General features: G+C 37.4%; 1 protein-coding gene across 1 annotated transcript in view; it reads left to right on the forward strand.

Moving 5' to 3' along the window:
- Positions 1–273: 273 nt before the first annotated feature.
- The window catches only part of PIGG (phosphatidylinositol glycan anchor biosynthesis, class G), a 111690-nt gene continuing 87920 nt past the window's right edge, over positions 274–24043 (forward strand). Inside the window, exons 1-7 of the mRNA XM_009331517.1 lie at positions 274–473; positions 1630–1839; positions 3327–3515; positions 5063–5201; positions 7680–7892; positions 12543–12760; positions 15479–15760. Coding sequence (XP_009329792.1) covers positions 381–473; positions 1630–1839; positions 3327–3515; positions 5063–5201; positions 7680–7892; positions 12543–12760; positions 15479–15760 — 1344 coding nt within the window. The 5' untranslated portion in view covers positions 274–380. The remainder of the gene's footprint in view (positions 474–1629; positions 1840–3326; positions 3516–5062; positions 5202–7679; positions 7893–12542; positions 12761–15478; positions 15761–24043) is intronic.

Here is a 24043-nt window from a genome sequence, read left to right on the forward strand (position 1 = left end):
CCATTCACATTTTGTTTTCCTTCCTAGATGCTGTATTGGATTTGTTGTTGTCGTTGTCGTGTCATTCCTGTGCTGGCTGGCCTGAAAACTCAGCTCCCTCTGATTACTTCTCATGTTTGCTATTGTTTGCAACTTCTCGCTTCTGAATGTAAAGTTAATAAAGAAGTCGGAAGCACTCATTTCTGTGGTGAAGTTGTCCTTTAACTTCTGTCTAGCCATTGTTAAAATCTGTTGGTGACTTTTATATACCCTTTTTTTGTTGTTTAGGAATGGTTTCTAACTGGACCAAAATTCCACCACCACTTTTCAAAAAAGTTGTCATTGTGCTGATAGATGCTTTGAGAGATGACTTTGTGTTTGGATCCAAAGGTAAACAGTTCATGCCGTATACTACACAAGTTGTTGAAAGAGGGACATCCTACAGTTTCATTGCTGAAGCGAAGCCACCCACTGTGACTATGCCTCGAATTAAGGTAAGTGGTTTTTTTCCACTTAGGGTTGTTTCATTTGAGACAGTTTTGAAGGCTGAGTGGTTTCATATGCTCGGAGTTGGTGTATAGGGCAGGTTTGCTGTGCTACTGCAATTTGTGTCTGGAACTCTCTTTGCTGTAGTAGTGCATATGACAGAGTCCTGATGTGCTGTGGCCCAGAGGTGCTTTCTGCAGGAAAGGTCAGGTCAGGGATTGAAGGAAAGTAGAGAGGCTGAGTAAGAGGAAGAGATGGCAGCTCCCACTTAAGTCACTGGCCTTGTTTTGTTCCTTTATTTGGTAGCTCTGTGGTGGGAAGGTCTGTGAGAATCAGTTAAGGGCAGTTAAGGCCCTAGTGCAGGCTTAAATGATTGACATAATCTTTTCATTTGTAATCATGGGAAGGCAGTAGCCTCTCAGTCATCAAATTTTTCAGTTGTTTTCTATCCAAGAACATTTTTGTTGGTATTTCTCTGTGTTCTTGTAACTTCTGATAGGAAATCCAGTTTGGTGTAAATTTGTTTTCTCATAGGGATGTTTTTGCAGAGCTTAAAAATTGTGCCAGGTTCCAGGTAACTAAAAGCTGAATTGTGGCTGTGTCATCAAAATAGTTGATCATCCAGGCTTCTCAGTGGTGGATCTGAGTGACGTTTCTTGCACTGAAGAAGCTGAGAGAGTGAGTGAGGTTTGGTAGGTCAGCTACGAGGCCAGTGAGAGAGTGAGGGAGATGGTCTGGTAACTCTTGATAGGTGTACTTCATTGCATTTTCCAGAAGATTCTTAATTACTGTTTTGAATGTGCTATCATTGTTATTGTTAAGTCAGTTTACTTAGGCCTTCTAAACCGTCTTTTTGGTGATTTAATAACCAGTAAATGAAGTGAATTTCAGCTGGTATAGAAAGTCATTTTGCTGTCCACTAATTAAGAAAATATTATTTTTACCTTTCTGTAAAGCAGTTATTATCTCTGCACTGTGTTGTGGCAGGTGATGTGATGTGGCATGGCAGCTCGTGTTCTTTTACTTTATTATGTTTCTTTATTGAAAGTGTAATTTCTCTGCCCTCTGCTTCATTGCTTCCTCTTACACTAATACTGTCTTCTTAGTACTGGAAACTTTTTCGTTTCTGTTAATATGTCTCTTTTCTCTTCTTGTTTTATGTAGGCTTTGATGACAGGTAGCATACCTGGTTTCATTGATGTTATTGTGAACCTCAATTCTCCAGCTCTGTTGGATGACAATCTGATATGGCAGGCAAAAACAGCTGGAAAAAGAATAATCTTTTACGGTGATGATACTTGGGTTAAATTGTTTCCAAAGCATTTCGTGGAATATGATGGAACAACATCCTTTTTTGTGTCAGACTTTACAGAGGTGAGAGGCTTTGTGTAATCCCAAGTTAAATAGAGCACAAACACGTAGTGGCAACTTCTAAGAATGAATGAGTAAAACTATCCTTGTTGTGAAATATGAATGTGGCAAATTGGATTTATATGTGTTTTCAGTATTGGCAATGTGGAGGTAAGCATTTCAGTCCCTCATGCATATGCTGTGGGAAGTGTTTGGATGATACAGTAACAAACAGTGTGTTACTGTATAACTTTCCTAAACATACAATGTTCTTACAAAACTTGTTGTTGTAGGAAGTTAGACCACTTGCTTTGTTTAAAAATTCCACTATCCATGTTTCCAGTTTGCTATCCATTTATATTAGTATGTACCATCTTTAAAAGGTCCATTAATACATAATCTTGGTCTCTTAGAGGCATACTTTCTATAGTATTGTATTGCTTTTGTAGTTGCAATATGAGTAGTGTTCCAGTGCGTTATCAAAGTAAATGAAACAAATTGTGAAAATTCTTATTCTGGGCACACTGAAAGAGTAAATGGTTTGGCAATTTTAGTTCATATTTTGAACCTTTATCATTTTTAAAACCTCAGGCCATTGACCTGCTGCTACTGACTTAGGTATTTTATGATCATGTTTAAGGAAGTTAGATAGGTCTAACAGGTGAATTGGAAGACACTTTTAACTGGTTACTCTGATAAGACTTGCAGAAGCTTCAACATGGAGTGGAAAAACGCAAACATGCTGCTGGGTCTGTGATTATATGGCTCTCAAGCTCTTTATGCAGTCTTTATGCTTTCTGAATATAGCCCATTAAACAGAAAGCTTTTTATAGTTTTTTAGATAGTTATATACAGAGTCAACAAAGTGGTGTTGCATGTGAAATTTTGTAAGGATTTTTAATGTCCAGGGAGAAATATGTGCAACTAAAAATCAGTTGTCAACCTAAGCAGGAAAACATGTGAGTTAGGCCCCAAATAGCACTTTTCAAATAATTTTTCTTTCTTTCTATGGCATCAGTTGTTTTTCTCACAGCAAGTACAATCATTTTGTTTGCGCAGTAGCAAAAATTGATTTGAAAGAGCAGGAGTGGTTTTTTTCCCCCTGTGCTTCCAAGCACCAAAGACAGGCTTTTCCCTGTACCTACTTCTTGTGAAGTGATAAATCAGGAGTGTGAAGGATGAAAGTGACTGAAAATTTCTTGAAACAGTTTTTAAAAGTATCTGTGAAAGCATAGCAACCCATTTTCTCTGTTTGTCTGTAATCTGATGCCTCATAACCAGAAAAGAGTGAAATGGGGTGAGGAATCTGTTTTGTAAGACAGATTTTTTGACTGCCTGGCATTGAATTAATCAATCTGATTTTTTTTTTCTTTCCTTTTTAACATTGTGAGTGACTGTAATTCTCATCAGCTTCTACAGCATTTTCATGGGTAGTGTGACCTAATTTTTCTATGCTTTTTACAAGAGGGAAATTATTTTTACCTTTTAATTCTTTTCCTTTTATTTCTGAGGTTGATGATAATGTTACCAGGCATTTGGATAGAGTTTTAAAGAGAGAAGACTGGGATCTCCTAATACTACACTACCTGGGGTTGGACCATATTGGACATATGACTGGGCCAAACAGCCCATTAGTGGGACCAAAACTTCGTGAGATGGATAACGTCCTGAAGAAGATTCATATTTCTCTTCTTTCAAAGGTAATATAACTCCTTCCTGGATCAATGTTTGTTAGTTGTGGACTGGCTTTAAAATGCTTGCTTGCTTGTTTGTGGGTGGTAGCTTGTTTATTCCTGGACTAAGGCGGGTATTCTGTTCTTTTCCTTCCCTGGCCATTCCCCTGTTAACAGTGTAGTGTAGCATTTTTAAGGATTTACTGGCTGACCTTCGTAACATCTGTTAACAGTCTCTTCTGAAGAGCTGTGGGAAATAACTCCCCCTTGGTGTGCGGGAAGAGGAGAGGAATGCGTGCCAAAATTCTCTTATCACTCATGAATTAAAATGGTGGTTAGCATGCTTTCTAGTAATGAAATTTCACTGGAAAGAAGGAATAATAGGCACGTATAGCTAATGGCTCTGATTTCTACAATTGTGAAGGCATACCTAATTCTTAGATATTGAAAAGATTCAAATGGAAATGATGGTTGTAAACAGCATTTTTCTTATGCTAAATGTAGCACATAAATTACCAAATCTGAGTCTGTTTTTAGATTTGGAAATACAGGATGTCATTTATCTAAATAGTCTGGATGTTGAAATAGCAAGTCCTAATTTCAAGTGGCCTGAAGCTTTTTTTTCTTATTTGATTTTGGCAACTGCAATTCAGAGTAGCTGCTCATAAAATTTCAATAGTATTTTTAGACAAATGGATACTATTGTATGAAAAGAGAGGTTAAATTCTGCCTGTGGAAGTTGCAATCTCACAAACGTTGCAGTGGTTTTGCTGCAGTTTGCTCTTATGTTTTGCTTTTGCCAACTATATGCAAGCCTTTATCTCAGTTTTAGAATACAGAAATAAAAAAACCCACTTTACTGTTGAATACAACAGGTACTGATAATAACTAGAGATGACAAAAAGCTGCTTTCTTCTGGAATGACAATATTTATTTTCTGCCGTCTCTGATTTGTTAGCTTAAAATTGTGGGACAGGCCTCATTTATGCTTCTGTTTCTCTTTCTTCAGAAAAATAAATATCATTTGACATCACTCATGTTGGATTTCTACCCCAAAAGCACTTGAGAGACTAGAGACTATTAGAAATAGGATTATCTTTTTATATTAAATTTCTATTATATTAATATTTGCGATATTAGTAATTTAGCATTGCTATATTAAAAACTCAATGAAGCTGAAGAAATGGAGGCAGGAGGGAATACTTCTCTGTTAATGCTACTGCTCCTGGACTCCCAATTTTCTTCCTACAGTATGACGACCTTTATTTAATCCTTCGGTCAGTTTCTTCTGAGTCTGTAAGTGAAGGGTTTTTTTAAAGCTTTTTTGTGTTTTTTGTAAGATAGTGACAAGTATGTTAGATAAGTCTGTGTGCCTTAACTGTTAAAAATTAATATTACTGCATAACACTTAGTTGCAGACATCTCTTGTAATCTGCCCCAGGTGCTCTGAGCCAGCTTAAAAAATGGACTTTATTTTGAGAAATATTAATGTGTGAAAATGATAAAGATAGTGAAGCATTATATATATGCATCTTGTTTGTACAGTAACTTAAGTTTATTTCTGTGTCTTGCAGGAAGAAGCTTCTCTGCCCAATTTGCTAGTTGTTTGTGGGGATCATGGGATGTCTGAAACAGGTAGTCATGGTGGTTCTTCAGAAGGAGAAGTGCGCACACCACTGCTGTTTATCAGCTCCGCTTTTGAAAAGAGAAGTGGTAAGGATCAAAGAAGCTTGACTTTTTTTAGAACACATTGCTATCTCTAATTTATATTACCTCTAGAATTCTTCCTGAAAAGTGCTTTGTTTGTTCTACAGATATCTGACAAGGCCCATTCTGTGTGACCTAAAACTCTGGTTTTAGCCAGAGTTTGCATCTATGTCATGGTGAAACCATGGCTTAAGCTTTGTAACCACTGAGAGAATTGGGTATTTCTCAGATGATAACCTTTTGCAGCACTGTCCTACCTGAGTGTTGAGAGCTAAGGAGATCTGTTCTCAGGATCCTGGGATACTGGTAAATGGATAGGATTAGAAGTAAAGTCCTATTTGAAGTGAGTTTTAAGTTTTGTCTTTCTTAGCCAGGATATTTCCCTGGCCTCCGTTCTTCCCTCTCAGACAGCCGGGGTAGAGGAATGAATGACAATTTCTCATGCTGAGAGTAACAGGAAGGAGGAAGAATTGCTCTTGTGAAAGGGTGAGAGATGACAGCAGTGAAAACATCACTATTGATTGCTAAGCGTTAAGGAAAGAATATGGAGCATGAGTGTATTTACTGTATTGGCCAGGCAGTTACTTTGAAATCACTGATGTGAGTTTATCTGTTTCTGAAACTCATTTTCTACTTGTATAATATAGCTTAAGGTAAGAGGCAAGAAGGGAATGGTGTGGTAGAGAATCTTTAGTCTAATCTGTAGAGTCTTGCTTAGATAAACTTGACTGAGTGAATCCATGAAATCTAGTTATACCAGGAATGAATATTTTCATCAAAATAATAGTTCCCTGAGCCTTTCATTCTGCCTCTTGCTCATTTCCATCTGATTTCCTTGCTTTTAAAGCCTGTTTGCAGAACCTTGCCTTGTTTATCTTGCTGGAGGTTCCTGCAGCACAGTGGAAGTACATTTATCTGTCAGTCATTTATAAAGCTGTTATCCAGCTGCAATAGAAAGCATTGTTTGAGGAGTCATTGAAGTCTTTCCAGATATAAAACCAAAACAAAGTCAGGAGCTGACCAAAGCTCTTACCTAAGTTTTTGCTTTATAAATTTCACTGGTGTGTGTTGACAACCAGGCCGCACAAGTGTAGGTTCTGTAAATGCAGTCTCTTGTTCATTGGGATTAGTTTCTCTTAGGTTTAAACTGAATGTGCAGTTTTTACAATACAGTGAAATATACCTATTCACCTGTCTTTTGGAATAGAGTTTGTGATTTCTAATGATGCCCATGTAAATATCCAGCAGCTTGCTTCTCATTGCTACAGTAATCAGAATTCTAGTGATTGCTCCTTATGATCCTACTGTAAACAAAATGTGCTGTGGTTAATTTGGTAGACCTCAAAAATAGTAATCCTGTGGGCTTTTGCATGTTGTATGCTGTCAGAATATTACTTGTGTAGAGTAAGATGTACAGAGAAGTGTCACCCATGATTGACTAAATGCATTTGGTAGTTTGGCTTTTTTTAACCAGTTAAGAACTTGCCTTTAAAGATGAAATCTGAAAACTGCTGACATACAGGCACTCGTGCAGAGAGGCTTTAGGGATTATAGATGGCATTCTGTACAAGTATGGGATTAATCAGAGCTAGATGAGAAATGATAGAAGTTCTAAGGGAGCCTTAGAGAGCCTTGAGAGTAATAAACACTGTATATAGAATTCTTTCTGTACTGTACTTAAGTCAAAACACTCAATGCCTGGAGTTACAAAGAGGACGAAGTAAAAGCATAATAGAAAAACACTGTTATGTATCTAGTAAAGCACACAAAAAAACAATTGGCAAGACAATCTTAAACAAAAGGTTACTTACGTTAGTGAAATCATTTACGCCTGTAGATGTCTGTGGAACTGAAGGCTAATCCTGATAACTGCAGTAAGGTAATGGGATCCTGCACAGAACCCTTTAAAAATCGCTGGGTTGGCCTGCATGGAGCCATAGATTTGGGCCTTAAGATTCTTTACCTGACCTCTAATTCTGTTTGCCTAACAACCTGGTATTAATTAAATCTTGAGCTGTGTCATTATGTTGAGAAGCTTCTAGAATGCTGTCAGCATTATTTTAGATTCTCATTCTTCTTTCTTGCGTGAAATTAGTCTACTGTAGTGCTTTTTATTCTTTCTAATGTAAAAATTATCAAACCCTCTTAGGATGTAGGCTGCAACTTGATATTAAGATGATCTCCTGGACCACCTCTTTTCTTACTTGTGTAACATTCATGTTGTGTTTACGGTAGTTGCTAGCGTTGAAGAGTGATACTTGCTGAGAATTGAATCAATTTTGATTTCACAACAGCAAAGGACAGCAGCTGAAAAAGATCACTCAGCATTCTGTCGATCACTTGCAATAGCTGATCTAACACCAGCGAAAAAATTTTGAAAATAACAAGATGCCAGCTGTCTCTGGAGGTATAGAATGGGCCTGTTATTGAAATACTTTTTTCCTCTTTTTTTTCTTTTTCTTTTTTTTTTTTTGTTGATTCTAGGTCCTCTAACCCAACCTAAGCTTGTGCAACAAACTGATTTAGCTAGCACACTGGCAGTAGGTCTTGGTTTACCAATTTCAAGAAACAGTGTTGGGAACCTTATATTGCCAGTTGTGGGAGGCAAGACAATGAGAGAACAACTACGTTTTGTGCACTTGAATGGGTTCCAGCTCAGTAGACTGCTGCAAGAGAATACACCTGCGTATGAAAAAGGTAAATTAGCTAAAAAAAAAAGCTACATATACAAAAGGAGATTGTTTTGTATCCCCACAGTTCGGGCTTTTGGGTTCAAGAGTATAGCATGGCACTGCAAATTAGCCATTCAGTTGAGAGCAGCGTTCAGAGAAATGCTACTGAGTTCAGTCTTTACTGTAACCTACTCTGGCACACTGCCTCTGAATTAAGTTTTTTTAATGACCACTACTACTCCTAGTAGGCAGAAGAGCAGAAATAATGATGAAAGAGTAAGATTAAAGTAAAACTGCCAGTGTAGTTAAATCTCAGTGGTTTCATATCTGCTATTTGTGAGGTATCCTACAAAGGGCACTGATTCTGAGCTGTTTGGAGGAATAGCACAATGGAGTGAATTTTCTAGTTTAAATAAAAAGATGCTTCAAGTAAAGCTGGGAAATAATTTAGGGTAAGTTATCTTTTTATTTCATTCTTGTGTATGAATTTGCAGTTCTCTAGGTTCTCACTCCAAGTAAAGTTGCTTATTAAAAATACACATATATGTGCATATATATGTGTGTGTATATTTGGAGGAAAGAATAAAAAGTGGAAAAAATAAACCAAACCTAGCAAAATGTAGTATTTCATTAGGAGGCATGATACAAACTGCAATGTAAGTAAGCAAGTTAATATGATAATTATGTGAAAAAAATCGAGTCAGAGGATGAAGGAGAATATTTTACCATGGACATTAGAAGATGTTGCTGTCTTAAAGTGACTGTGAAGCTTGAAGTCCTTGTCACTTGATTTATAATCTGTTGAATCATTAAAATAACTGGATGAGAATGCAGAGCTGCGTTACAGCTATGAATAATTAAAGTAGATAACAATGTAAAGTTTAGCAAGATGATCATTGTAGGTCAAGAATTAATTATCTTTCAACATCATGGCTTCTAACCATAATTAAGCCCTGTCTAGGAGTCTTAACAAAACAAATGCTGCTTATGGTAGCAACATGTCAATATCAGGACCTATGCTCCATCTATTCTGATATTTTTTTCTGCGCAGTTTTCCTCACTTAACCCCTTTGCGTCAAGTGAGGAAACTGGCCCTGTTGGAAATTTTGCCCTGGTTGGAGTTCAGGATATGGCTGTGTTATTGAAAATTCTAACACAAAGCTTCATCTGACAGTATTTCTGCAAGCACTGGTGAAACAGACTGTAGTTTCTACCAGCTTCTGGTTTATGTCTTCACTTTTGTTTTATTTTTGTCTGGGAACAGCTTAATTTCAACTTTCATCTGAGCGGCTTTCATCTGAGAAATTAAATCAAAATTGCTGAGGATGGAAATGTGAGAAATTTTTATGCTACTTGCTTGTGACTGCTATTAGACATGCTGCCCTACTGGAGAGGGGTTGGGGGGCAAAGCATCCGTGATGAGCTCCTCTCCTTTCAGTAATGGAGAGTCTCAGTAACATGGAACTAGATCCAAGTCATGGTAGCTTTTTTTACAGGGTCTTGAGGTGAATTCTCCCTGTTGCTGTAAACTTGTCTTGTTTAAGTTGGGGGTTTGACTAGAACAGTCATCTTTCAAAACATGGACAGAATGGGTTTGGTGGGCAGTAGCACGGAAGGAGGTAGATGGGAGTGAAATAAAAATGCTAAGAGGAATGAAGAGGGAGACTGGGCAAAAAGCATGAAAAGGGAGTAGAACAGCAGCAGCAGATGTGGAGAGAATTTGTTTAGACTTCAAAATGTAACTTGAACTCATTTCAGTGTTCTGTTTAATGAAATAGTGTCATGTCAAATCTCAGTTTGATTAAAGCTCATTTTAGATGATCCTTTCTGGATTTCCTCAAAAGTATGACTATGAAACTCTTATTTCAAATATACTGGAAGAGGAGCTTTCTAGGGAATTCACTGTTCAAAGAACTACGGTAGGGAAACAAAAATCTCCATGCGCACTGGCAGCTATCTCGATGTACAAGTGGTTGCTGCTGGCTGAATTGTACTTTCTAGCAGATACCTGCAAACTTCCTGCATAGTAGGATCAGCATGCTTTGGAGTCTATTAGAAGTCTTGGGAGACCAGACTAGATGTTCTGAGTTAAAAATTGCTCTCTAAAATTCTCACTTTGAATTCAGCCTGTAGTAGATCAAAGTGACCTGTAGTGGTAAGAAACTTCCAAATGGTAAGCACAGTTCTTTCATAACTGTACAAGAATTGTGAATAGAAATACCTCATTCATCTTCCTTCACTTGAAATAAAATTAAAAATGTTTCTCAGTTTAATAATGTACTTCTGCTGAAAAAGCTTAATAAAGAACATGCTGGGTTTTTTCTAAGTCTGATACACTGTTGATGTATCAACAGGAGTAAAAACGAGTTAAAAACTTAAGTCTTTGTGACACCAAACTTGCTTCAGTCATTGCTTTAACCCTTGTCGTCTGAAACTGTACAGCAAATGTTTTGCCCTTCTTTTAGCTAAGAAGGTAAGGATTGCAAGATGGGAAGATAATGATAGGCTCGTCATATAAAAATTTCCAAATTGGCCTTTTTGCCCTTAAGTTGTCATTACCTTTCAAGTGACATCGCAGGGAAATAGAAAGGATTATTAACGTGAAGTGAAACTAAACATTTATTTCTTGCAAAAAATACAGATATATGTGAATGTTCACACATAGCATAACGTCCAGTGAGATATAAGTTTCTGAAAGTTATGCTCTTGCTTTCCTTGTCTTGTCAACTGAATTTATGTTGTGATTGCATTCTACACTCAATGACCAATATTTTAAATATCATGTGGCATGTTGGAGTGTGGGGTGATGCACCATAAAATGAAGAGGGAAAATGTCTTAAGTGCTTTCAGGAACAACACCATTTTCCACATTTACAATAAAACACAGAAACTGACCTAATTGTTCTATTTTAAATAAATGCTCTTGAAGTTAAACTTACATGGAGTGAATAGAATGCTCTTCAGGTGCATGTAGGACCCACACTAATAATTTTGGCAGAAATTGTTTTAATTTTTTTTACTGATATGCTTGTAGTGAGTGTTTATGTTTTTTTTTCATGTGTGAACAAAATGATGCTTAGCTGTATTCGCCTGCAGAATCTGGTTATTGTCACTGCTGAATATATCTTTGGGAAGTAAAAAGGATATCAAGACTCAGCTTTTTGTGCTGCAGCTTTTTGTGTAAATGTTTAATAATGGGAAAGTTGATGATCCAAATCAACAGTAGTTGATGGGAGAATAAAATGACTCTCGTGTCCTTTGAATTGACTTGAATCATTGTCCCTCCCCACCTACCCTTTGGCGTGTATCAACCGGAACAGTTGGTGTAAAGTAAGGATTCTGTGGAATAACCAGTGAGGGGAAGTACATGTAGGAGAAAAGCTACTGCTGCAGTACTTGCAAAGGACTTCTAAATTGTAGGATTTGGCTGTTTGCTTCTTTCCTGTGTCTCCTGTTGACCTCACTCAAGCTTTTAAAATAAATTTAGGGAGACTAGAGTAATGCAGATGTGTTTCTACAGTGTAAGAGAGAAAGAAAAGAAACTGTGATGTCTCTGTACCTATACTAAAAAGCATACTCACATTAAAACGATTCAGTGGTTCCTTATTTATGAAATGTAAAGAGTTGATCTAAAATTACTTTCTTCAGGGACATAGTCTAGTGCTAGTCCTGTCCTCATCCCCAGTTCTGAAAGCAGACCACAGTCTTCATATGTGTTGTCAGTGTTCACCCGTGGTCCTGTTTACACATACCTTTATCAGAAGACATAATCAAAACTACATTTCTGCAAGAAAATATTACCTAGGTATAGACAACAGAGCTGTGTCCTGGAGGTTGGGTTTTTTTCTGAGTTTTTCTTAATTCATTATTTGTTTGGTTTTTGTTTTGGTATTTGTTTATTTGTCTTCAGGTCAGACTTTTTTTAGGTGTAGATAGGCCATCATGAAATCACCTTCTGCCACAAGAGTTTTGCTTCCATAGGTTGGTAGCAGCATGAGGTTTTCTCTTTTTTAATCAAGTTAGACTGCGGGCCATCCTTACACTATAACAGAATTACTAAGTTTCACTGCTGAGGATTGCTTTGCACCAGCTTCATAGTCCAAATGCCTGAAGCCAAACTGTGCACGTCAGCTGTTGACTTTTCTGTTGCTGCTCCAAAATCTCACATCCTGTGTGTTTAACTTCATGTTACCAACTGACTCTCATTAGCTTTGCAGCAAAATCGAGGTCCCTGGTATGGTGTGTGTGTCCTTTGATGTTTCCTCCAGAGATAAGTTATTTGATCATTTCTCACTTGGCTTGTACAATATGGCCCGGATAATGAGTGGGTCCAGTGGAAAACATGACTTCTTTCAGGAAATAAAGCATTTGAATAAGTTTGTCCTGGAAACCTTTTGTAAGAGTAGATGGATGTTTTAATACGTTTGTCACTTTTAGAGGTCTTGACATTTTATCAGGTTAGGGATTAATTGCTTTTATTCTGAGTATCTGGCTCATTATGGTCTTGCTGCAGGATGGTAATGTAACTTTCTAGGTGTGAAAAAAGTTTCAACCCCCATAGCAATTTTTTTTTAATACAAGCAAATATAAAAATATGATCACCTCTCTAATTAATCCTTCTTTGTTCGTGGATCTTCTCACCTCTTTTCTTTTTTTTTTTTTTCTCCCTCCTTAGATCCTGGATATGAACATTTTAAGATAGCAGAAAAGTCCCATGGTAATTGGATCAAACTGTATTTAGAGGGGAATAATTCAGAAATACTCTTAAATCTTGGCAAAAAGGTCCTGAAGCAATATTTGGAGGCCCTGAAGACTCTGAGTTCTTCACTAAGCAAACAAGTGGCACAATATGACGTGTATTCGATGATGGTGGGGACTGTGATCATTATGGAGGTATAAAAATACATCTTTCTGTGAAAGAACTAAGTGCACAAACGTAAAAGCTTCTGGTTTTGACTATTTAGTATATACTCTTACTAGTCTTTAGAATTCCCGAGTATGAACTCTTAGAGTTGGGACTTTCTGCTTGGATGAGGGTAATATTCTTTTTAAAGTATAAATTAGCCTTTAAAATGATTCAAGAGAGCTTTTGATACAAGCTACTTATGTTTTGGTGTACCTAGTTACAGTAAATATGCAGATGTGCTACAACTTAAATTACTCCCGTATTAGCCTTCTACTTTTTGAGTAGCCTTACTGCATTTTAAAAAGTGTGGCAAGTAAGTTCCTGCCTGTTCCTCTTTATCTAACAGCGAGTGTAGCTGCTCAGAACAGGCAATACCTTGTGTGGGCAATTTTCACAGTTCCAAGATTTGTTCTTTGTACTGGTAGGTGTCGGGCCCTGAAATAAATACTTGCTGTAAGGTGCTGGGTTGCCACTTCGTATCTCATGTAGGAATAAAGATAAGATATCCCATGTCTGGAATTTTAAGTGGTTCTCTGCAATTGATATTTTGGGCAAATATCAAATGCTGGAAATATCCTCTGTGGTAATGCTTTGAGAACCGTGCTGAAGGGATACTGTGCCTGGACACTGAACTTTTATGTACAGAAGCTTGCACTGACCTTTTAGATGACATAAGTGTCAACTTTTGTAAGAATAAGCGTTGTTGCCTAGGATGAAAATGCCTACTACAAGCTTAATTTAGTCCTTGAGTGTGTGTGGTGCTGTACAGGACTATGTAATTGCTGTAGCACTGGTCCTGTTCAGTGCCTGGAATGGATAACAGTACCTGAGCAGCTATTTAGTCTTTGAGTCTCCTTTGTCCTGGCAGGGCTCTATGCCTTGTCTCGTATGCACTGTTCTCTATGTACAGAGTACATCTGAAATGGCTTTCTGGTAGACTGCTCAGTGGGGTTTATCACTCTGCTGACTGCAGGAATTAGTTCCACAGTGCCCTTGGGAGATGAGATGGTAGGTTCTGTTCCTGCTCTACAGGTGGCAAATCTGGAGGTGGACAAAGCTCAACGCAAAGCTGAAGTGCTTATATTTCTTTTTGGTTCTGTTGTTTTTTGATCCTATGCATTCAAGCTCTTGACAGTTACTTTGGACCTGAAGCATTGGATTTCTTTTCTTTTGTCTGGAATGCAGTTGTAGATGCTTACTGTTTCTACAAAACAGATCTCAGGTATTTTACTCAATGGGCCTCTATCAAAAGAAACATGCAGCTACTAACCATGAAAATTTTGGTTGACAAGGGCTTGCTCAGCATTGCTCTAAGACTCGGTGCAAAACTGCTGGAGTTTTTTCTTTTCTCCAATGCAGTACTCAAGAAACTGCCTTGCTTTCCAAAATCTTTTTGTCTTGATATGTATTTTCCACCCTCACCAAATAAATAAGAGTAGGGAATCTCAAAGGTGACTTCAAACTACACCATGCTATAAATGCCATTTATCTCGTATTTCAGATGAGGAGAATACCTCTGGGACATGAATTGATAACAGTGCATTTGCTCAAAAGAGTTAAATTTAGATTTGTATATAACTACAATTTGAGCATTTTCCTACTGTGAGTGCTGTCTTTGTTTTAGTTGTATGTGCTTAGGTAAGACTTAAGCCAGTCTGATACTGTGAAACCTCATGTTTTCATAACCAAGTGAACTGTATGAAGTAGAATATGAAGAAGAAGGAAGACTACTGCAACGCATTGGAATTTTTTGGTCTACTTTACTATACCTCATTGTATTGTGGGAAAAATTTTAGGCAGAGGTCTTAGCAAGTGACAGTGAAAGGTTACAGGTTGGCAATGGTCTGATATGGTGGTTTTTATCTTGATTTGTTTTAATCTTACCCTAGCACAAGCTGATTGAGCTCAGTCTAATCCTAGCTCCATCTGTGCCCCTTGCAAAGCATTTTGCATGTGGCTGAATTTTCCCTTTACTTGTAAAGGTTTCTACACGTGTAGCAGAAATTATTCATTATATTATTCATCTCCACTGCTACAGTAACCTGAGAGGAAGCTTGGAATTCTGCCTGATCTGTGTGCAGGTTAGAGCAAAGTGAAAGTAAAACCAATAAATCAAATTAAGATGAGGAGAGGTACAAAAAATAAATACGGGGAGAATACATAAGCTTGAAATGCAGCGTACGCTTGTGTGATAGTATGAGAACTTTCCCTGGTCTGGGAAGCTATTTAACTAGGCAGGATCTCTGTGTATGTGTATCTCGCACATTGTGAGATAAATGGCCTTTGGCAGAGTGTGTATGTAAATTTAGGCATTTACAGGTGACAAATAATGGGTCAAATTTGTTCGCTTAGGAACTATTTTGATATTCGGAGTTAAAACTCTTACTTCTGCAGGGAATGGGAATCATGCATGTGATCAGTTACCACAGGTGAGGAGGTGCATGGTAATTTATTAAACTCTGGTAACTTGTATGTCCAAGCTCTTAATAAATGAAAACACGATCTTTGATTCTCCCATTTATATGGTAATATCTTACTGGGGTCAAAAAATCCAGCATAGTTCATCACAGTTTTTTTTTTTTATGAAGTATGTATACTAGCAGAGTGACATGGATAACAACAGTATGATTTTTTTTGTGCGAATTCTCACTGTATGTTTTAACTAACCCCAATTCTTTAAGTATTAAGTATCTGTTTTTCTCTAGGTTCTGCTGCTGCTTTTGCTCAGCTTTCCAAAAGCCCTGAGCAGCCGGGCAGAATTTGAAGTGCCCCTCTCCCCTCCACTATTCTCTCTGCTGTTTTACCTGATGTGTCTGATGCTGTGTGCAGTTCACGTCATTGTATGCACATCGGCAGAAAGTTTATGCTATTTCTGCAGTATGTCCTGGTTAACAGCAGTTGGAGTGATGATGCTGATTTCTGCACTCATGTGCGGTATTTTATCTGCCATTGCAAAGATCTTTGAGAATTCCAGACTTCCACTGAAGGTGAGAGCATATGTTAATTACGGTTTAAAATGTTTTGCTCTTTATGGCATACTTTCAGATAAAGTTTTATCAAAGTTTTTTCTGTGTGTACTTAAAGAAATTGTTATTTGTAATGTAATCTGAATAATTTAAAATTGTAGTTGAAATGTGGTGTGTTCACTGTGGCATGATACCGATTGCTATAATGAAGATCATAGAAGTGCTTATTTTCACATTACTTTAAGAAATGTTCTAATTAGTTAAATTATTTTGCAGTTGATTTTATGAGATCAGAAACAGTTACGCTGTGTACTAATTTTATGCTGTTACACAGTGATGTTTCACAATTGCAATTAAAGCATGATGTATGATATTTTGCAACAACATGTACTGGTGATGATCTGTCCTTTCCCAAATACCACAGACATTAATGCTCTAAGACTAATAAGAAAATACTTGCCAGTACCCTTTCTTATATTGGTATTCTTAATGCTTTTTTAAAAACAGTTTTGAAACTGTAACAGAGGGAGCAAAATTAATCTGTCTCTTCTACTTTTTAAGTTAAACTTTTAAAGTTTTTTAAGTTTAAGAAATTGAGTTTCTGTCGTGGTTTAACCTCAGTTGGCAACTGAGCACCACACAGCCGCTCGCTCACTCCCCCCTCCCCTGGTGGGATGGGGGAGAGAATTGGAAGAGTAGAAGTGAGAAAAACTCGTGGGTTGAGATAAAAACAGTTTAATAATTGAAATAAAATAATGATAACAATAATAATAACAACCATAATAATATCATAATGATAATAATAATTTACAAAGCAAATGATGCACAATGCAATTGCTCACCACCCACCGACCGATGCTCAGCCAGTCCCCGAGCAGTGGCCCCCCCGGCCAGCTTCCCCCAGTTTATGTACTGAGCGTGACGTCACATGGTATGGAATGTCCCTTTGGCCAGTTTGGCTGTGCCCCCTCCCAGCTTCTTGTGCACCTGCAGCCTTCTCAGTCAGTAGAGCATGGGAAGCTTAAAAGTCCCTGACTGGTGTAAGCACTACCTAGCAACAACTAAAACATCGGTGCGTTATCAACATTGTTCTCATCCTAAATCCAAAACACAGCACTGTAGGTGCTACTACTAGGATGGAAAATAACTCTATCCCTGCTGAAACCAGGACAGTTTCTTACCATCTTTGGAATGCTCAGAAATGTTCTCAGTTGTGCAAGTAGTTACCTTCTGTAAAGTACTTGATGAGTTTTATTGTTGTATTGAATAGAATTCAGGTAATTCCAAGGAAATAGAATTTGCAATGTCATACTCTTCTTTCACTGTGAAACTTAGCATGCTAAGAACTGTCAGTCACACTGTTAAATCAGCTTCTAGCTGTTTTTTCTGATGCTTGTTAGTCATATCTTTCAAAGGTCTCTGAAATTCAGTAACTTTAATGCTCATAGTGCTCTGTTCAATGATGCAACCTCTGTGCAGTACAGTCCTTTGTCAGTGGGTTTCTTTGAATCACGTTTGGGGTTTTAGTACCTTTTTTTTAGTATGTGACAATGTGTGGCAAGTACATTGCTTTAATGATACGATGACATATTTCTTTAAGCTAAAAAGCAAACTTTCTGACTTAGAGAAACATTTAATACCTGCTATATTTCATATAATTCAGAAAATTCACTATTCCTGAACAGAGATTAATATTGTACTCTATGCAGCTATATGCTGTAATTCCTGAGCTTAATTACAAATTTAAATTCTTTCAAGTAAGACTGCTGATTTTTATTATTCAAACTATACCAGTTTGTAATTTGGTTTCTGTAATTTCTGAATTTGTGTTATTCCTTCTTGGAAATGCTGCTTTTCTGAGAGAAGCCTTGGACTGAAAGTAATGCCCTTCTCTCCTGAAGACAGCTCCCCCCACCCCGCCCTTTTCAGTTTTCTTCAGTGCAATTCATTTCAGTGTATTGAAAGTGATTAAAAAGGAATTGATGGTAGAACATGGTGTTTCATTCTTGTGTTTATATTTCTCGACCACATAAGATTTAGGTGTGTCTGTTGATTGTTTAGATGGACTAAAACAGAGTTACAAGTCAGCTGACAATGTCTGCTTAATGAAGTCAGGGAAAGAAGTTTCATCACAGGTATAGCTGCTAACAGAACAGTCTTTGTAAGTGTACATTAGTTTGCTTTTGGTACGGAAAATTTTTGTGTCCAAGTAGTGTTAATGTTTAGCTGCCAAAGCTAGTGATGCTTGTGTGGGTTTTTTTTAAAGGCAAATAAAAGAAGAAAGTAAAATTAATCAATGTGAATGGAGACATCTGCTGAATGAGATGTCTAGTTATACAGTTTGTTAATGCTGTTGGTACTTAGGGGTGTGTTGGTCTTTAAATGGACTCGGTTCACTTCTGCCATTTCTGAGTTGTTCTACTTAGGGCCTTTATTAGCTTTCTGTATTTTATTGTAAATGAAGTAGAAATTATTCTTAGAAAAAGTAAAAGAATATGGTCTTGAAATAATAATTAATGATCCAGTGTATTCTGTAGAAACTTAACGTTTACTTGCTGTGCAATGATAAACACACACAACTATGGAAGACAAGCTCATTTTTCATTTTAATTGTTACCAGTTTTTCTAATTCTAGCAAACAGTAAGAACCTAAAAATGATGACTGTCTAGACCTGCGTAAAATATACAGACGTTCCACTTCAGTAGAGTTGAGAGCAATGACAACGGATTATAGCTTTCTCCTCCAGGTTCATAGTCTCAAAGAAATTCAGTCTGTGACCAGAAATCTTTGTTATATGGCTACAGATGAGTTAATTCCTTGTGCCACCCACTACTGTAGGAGTAACTTTAAATGACCCAGGAAAAATGCTTTCCTACTAGATCAAAGACTGGAATCTAGGAAGATGCTGCTATTCCTTGGCTATTACTAAATTTAGAATAGGTTGTTACCAAGTATTGGTTGACAGGTATGAGCTCCGATGTTTTAGTTCGGCCTGAGTCTTAGGGTTTCATTCCCATCTGTTCTTGGCATGTTTTCATCCTTGTTGGTGAGAGACAGCTGCTGGTGTGAACAACTTCCTGCAGATGGCTTATACATTGCTAATACAGCTGCTCTGTCAATGATCACAGCAGCAATTGCAAAATTTCTCCTGGTATTCAAAACTTGAGTTGGGTGGAAAGGCTTTTCTTATGAAAGGAGTTAATTGCTAGCTCCCTGATGGAGGGAAATAATTCCTCAAGGAACACATAAAAAGAACCACCCATATAATCCATGCTGTTCCATTTTTAGAATTAATCTTTCTGAGGAACTTTAGAGGAGGAAGTGCCATTTCCATACCCATAATCCTTTGGCCATTTGTGATGATTCCATCTAGTCAGTTATGCCTAGGGAGCATGGACAGGAGTATGTGTGAGAAGTCTTTACCTATCCCTTCTATTTCAGTTGTCTTCCTTCCCCACTCCTGCTTTGTCTGTACATCTGCCTTTGAGGACAAACTGAGCAAAACCAGACAGGCTGATTAGAAATTATATCCAGGATACTGTATCCATTTTCATATCTTTGCCTCCAGCACCCCACATTCTGCATACAAGAGACCACAGCAGCTGGAGCTTTCTCCCTGGTTGATGTTGGTGCTTTAGGTTCAGTCCCCTGTTGCTTGAAGAAGGATGTTTCAGCAGCAGCTTGTCTCCTTTTCCTCTTTGGTACCAATTATGAGACATCCGGAATTCAAGAAGTGGAAAAAAACCCTTTTATTCACAAGTGAAATTTGGTGTTACACTTCTGTCATTTTAGGACAGGGATCAATTAGTGTCTCTTGGACATGAAGATGCTTATTTTCACGTCACCTTTGAAAATATCTCCATTTGGCTGTAGTGGAATAGTTATGAATTCAAGCATTTCCTATTTGAACTAGAAAGGTAGAGGAATAGCTGGAATGAGAGCATACATGTTTTCTGGAGTTTTACCTAGCTGAGACCTCAGGACATACCAGCAAATGATCAGATCATCTGCTTCAAGTTGATAATACATGAATGAGGAGGTTTTCAGCAATGTTTTCCAGAACGTTTGTGTGTGTGTTTGTTTTTCCAAGGCTGAGGCAGATAGAAATAAAAAATGCTGGATTCTCTATCCCAGGTCTGTCTGTGATCATGTTCCTATCTGAGACATACCTGAAAATGTGGGAAGCTGAAATATGTCTTACAAAGTGTAGGCAATAGTAACTCTGGTTGAAGCAGATGTACCTTTCTGTCCAGACCTGTAGAAATCCATTTTCGTCATCCCATCTTCAATCCTATTCCATAGGTGACTGGATTGCTGGGTATATATCTCATCAGTCAGATAGGCGTTGCTGTCTCTGTTAAAATTCCAAAGCAAGCTTGAAATATTTTGTAGGTTTAGTTAGTAAGCTCTTCCGTTCCAGACATGTATAAAAGCAGTGACCTGGATTTGGTTTACATTTTTACCACTCAGGGCTGTTGCAGAACGATATGGTGGGTTTTTTTACAGGTGGCTGCATTTACAAAGGTAGAGCCTGGAGAATGTGAAAGGAGCAGGGGATAATCTGGTGTTGCTTGCAGCGTGGATGTGAGAGGTTATTTACTGGTAACTGGGGCACAAACACTATAATTCGCAGACATTCATGTGCCACCTTCCATCGCCTTTTCCAATAGAATACCTAGACTTTGGGGAAGAAACTGGTTGTCTGTGTAAGCTGTGTGTTGATCTTGGGGGACCTTCTATGTAAGTTAGGAGTATTACTTACACTAAAATATCTCTGAATCCAAGTGTCTGTGACCTCTGCGTCTCCACAGTGTGAATCTGCGTATGGGCTCCACTTCTGAAAGAGGTGTGAAGCCCTGCTCTTCTGATGGCAGGAGTAGAATCCTGAATCAGGGTCTTGCCAGTTAAAAAAGCTAACAGCCTATATAAGCTCATGCTATATGATAAAATGTAGGTATTTTTAAAGTAATTAAGATAAGCTCTCCTGCTAATGGCTTCAGAGCTTTTTTTCTTAAAATTGTTTCCGTTCACATCTAAAGATTTCTCTGAAGTGCATCTCATTTGTAATGCTTTTTTCCACTGTGGCTGAATATAGAAACTGATTACCAAGTTTATGAATTTTCTGAAGACCAGTGCAGGCAGTGTTTAGTATCTGCTTCCTGACTGTTATTTATAGGTTCTGATTACTATGTTTCTAGCAGCACGAGTCCCTTCTTTTAATGGCACTTCAGGCTTTAAATAGTTCTGCAGCCCTTTACGAATTTCAGAAAATCGTCACGAATTTTAGCTTCTTGTTCATAGCTTTACTCTAATTGCTTGGTAGTTGACTTAAGTATGGTATTTACTACTAGTAGTATTTTTTTTCCTATTTCTGCTAGAAATCAAAACGAATCGTTTTTTGAAAATAGAACACAAAAGTTAAAGCCTGTCAAATACAGCTTTTGAGAATTTTCATTGTGCAGAATTACAGTGGTTTTTTCATTACTTAAAATGTCCCTCTTTCTGTTTATTTTTAAATATCCTGTTCATTTTAAAATATTTTTGTTTTTCCTCTTCTGTGTGATATTCTTTACTGAATTGAACAATAAAACATTTTTATGCAATTTTACCTAAAATTTTTTTTTTGTGTTTTTTGATTTTTGGGGAAAAAAAAGTGATTGTATGGTGCCTTACTGGGTAGCTTTCGAAAATGATCCCAAACTGCTGTGAAAATGTAGGAGCAAGTGTGGTCTGTAGTACTCTGTCATAGGAAAGTTATCATCATTAGGAATCAAGACTGGATGCAGGGAGCTCAAATATCAGAAGGGAACAGAATGATAAGTATTTAAATTTTGGGTGATGGTGAGCATGAAAAGTAAAACGTTTCTCATTTGAAAAGTGATTGTAAAATTCCTCAGGCATTAACTATGGATGGTTAATTTTTGTGAAAAAGAGCTTTACTCTCAACCATACAGAAGCCACATAACTGGAATTGGACCCAGAAGGTAGACTACAGGAGATTTTATTTCAAAGTGAAGAAAATGTAAGTTTCATGGGCGGAGATGCATATATTCTATTGTTTATGTACTGGCACTTCTGCAAGCTAGCAAGATATGTTCAAAGATAGGGCAAAGAGGTCAGTTTCTGTATTACTTAATTACTAATGCTGATACATCAAATGTTAATGCTACCTTGGCTTGACAGATTATAGGCTTAAATTGAAAGCCTGGCATTTATAAATTTCTAAACCAAAGATTCTGTATTAAGTTTGTTTGCCAAGATATCGGTGTGAGTCATACAAGTCTTTTAGTATCTGGAGTGCCTACTGAGTTCCTGAGGGTTGGAGGTGTTCAGCAGCTAGAAAGACAGAACCATGAATATCAGAGTAGGACCTACATTTCTGTGCCTGTAAACCAGGTCTAAAACTAAGTACAACTGAAGTAATATAAGGTCAGGATGTATAAAAAACTGTAATGATGGCATTCCTAATAAGGCACGGTTCGTATATGAGGGATTACCAGTAAATTTAGAAAAACTTGATGAAGCTATTTTCAGTATTTCTTAGAACATGAAGGCTCAGGAGATCATAATTTTCAGGGTAATTTTTCATTTTGCATAGTGAATAACTCTGGTCTGAAATGTGGTTTATCAATAAATGCCATTGGACTTTAACCCTTTGATGTGAATACAGGAGTAATTTTTTTCTCTTTTCACTGGAGTTGCGAGAGTCAGACAAGCAGGCAAGAAATACAGATTTCTGACATTGGGACATTTCACACTAATGCCATCATTTTCATGAGGCTTTTGCATGTTCCCCGTTGATAATACATCATCTCTTCAGTTTTCATATCACTGCTGACATCAACCAGATACAAAAGAGCAATCCTTATATAGATTTTACGTTATGTCATAAAGAAGACAAATTGTACTGGACTGGTTCATTCTCATTTGTTGAGGATCTCAGTTTCCTTTGTCTCTGCAAGCAGATGGTGCTTACTTGCTCGCTCATTATTTAGTGAGCCAAGATCTTTAAGGTCAGTGTGATGGAATTATTAGAGTTTAAACTTTCTGTAGTTTAGTCATGTACCGTTCTTGTCTCAGCTTTGTCAATTTCATGGTCTTTGGTCTCTGCACGTATTACATCTCTACCTTGTCCTTTTGTTCCAGAATACAGCTTTTATGGTATTTGCTTAGTATTCTGCTCTGGAAATCAAAAAGGAGTGGTCTTCAGAGCACCGAAGAAATTTCAAGTGCTAGTAAATTTAGATTGGGCCTGGGTGGTTTTTCAGATTATGACTGTTCTTGTGCTAAATTTTTAGTGGTTTTTTCCCCCCATTATTGTTGTGTGCAACTTCATGGGGATTGTTTTGTTGGTTTTGTTTTTGTTTGTGTTTTTTTTTAAGTGAAGTGACTTTGGTGTAATATATTTCTTTACCAACAGAAGAAATGGAGGTGATGTGAATAGATGATAACTTTTATACTCTTTCACATACATCTTATAAAATCTTGATTTTGCAAAAGTTGCTTTCTTCAAAGCAAAATTTCAGATAGTGTTAACTAGCTTCTTGCATCAAGTGCGTTGGTTGTCCTCTCCATGCTACGTGGTCTTGCTTATTGAACAAAAATACATATGCTGCTGTCAGTAAATCTTAAGCATAAGTGAGACTTACATCTAAGATGCTCAGGGATATTTGTATTGTTTGTACCTACTTTCTTGTTAACTGCTCTAAGATTAGTGAGTTTCTATGTTTTCTAACAAATGCTTTCAATGGTTCAGGAATCAGAGTACACTCTGCATCTTTGAATGTAAGTATGTTCTCTGTGAGATTTTTCTGTATGAATATTCAAGGCATTTTTTTGAAGCTTGTTCATAAGGTCAAATGTAGGAGAATGGTGTGGTTGAAGTGTGCAGTTAAAGAAATTAACGTGAAAGTAGGTTCAGAGATCTTTGTTCTTAAGTAAAAATGGCATGCAGTAGTTTTGATTTGGCTTTTAAGTTGTTGTTTACCAGGTGTTTAAAATACCAGTTTAAGAGGTACTCTTTGATATTCTATAATAGAGGAAAAATTAATGAGAAAATAAAATGGTAAAGGATGATTTTTTGACAGTGTCTTTCCCAAAATACTTCACAAGAGTGTAACCCCATTTGTTAAGGTATGTTAGGAAGCCCCTGCTGGCTCTGGTGGCCTCCAATGCCATTTGGAGGGGCATTTGTCCTGCCTTGCTGCTGGAGCCCAGCTGTGCATGCCTAGCCTGGGCTCCTGTCCTCACCTCTGGCTTAGACTTTGAGGAGAAGTTAAACAGAGAGACGTCTCTTCTAGTCA

Source organism: Pygoscelis adeliae, unplaced genomic scaffold (genome assembly GCF_000699105.1).
Source record: "Pygoscelis adeliae isolate BGI_AS28 unplaced genomic scaffold, ASM69910v1 Scaffold289, whole genome shotgun sequence".
NCBI lineage: Eukaryota > Metazoa > Chordata > Aves > Sphenisciformes > Spheniscidae > Pygoscelis > Pygoscelis adeliae.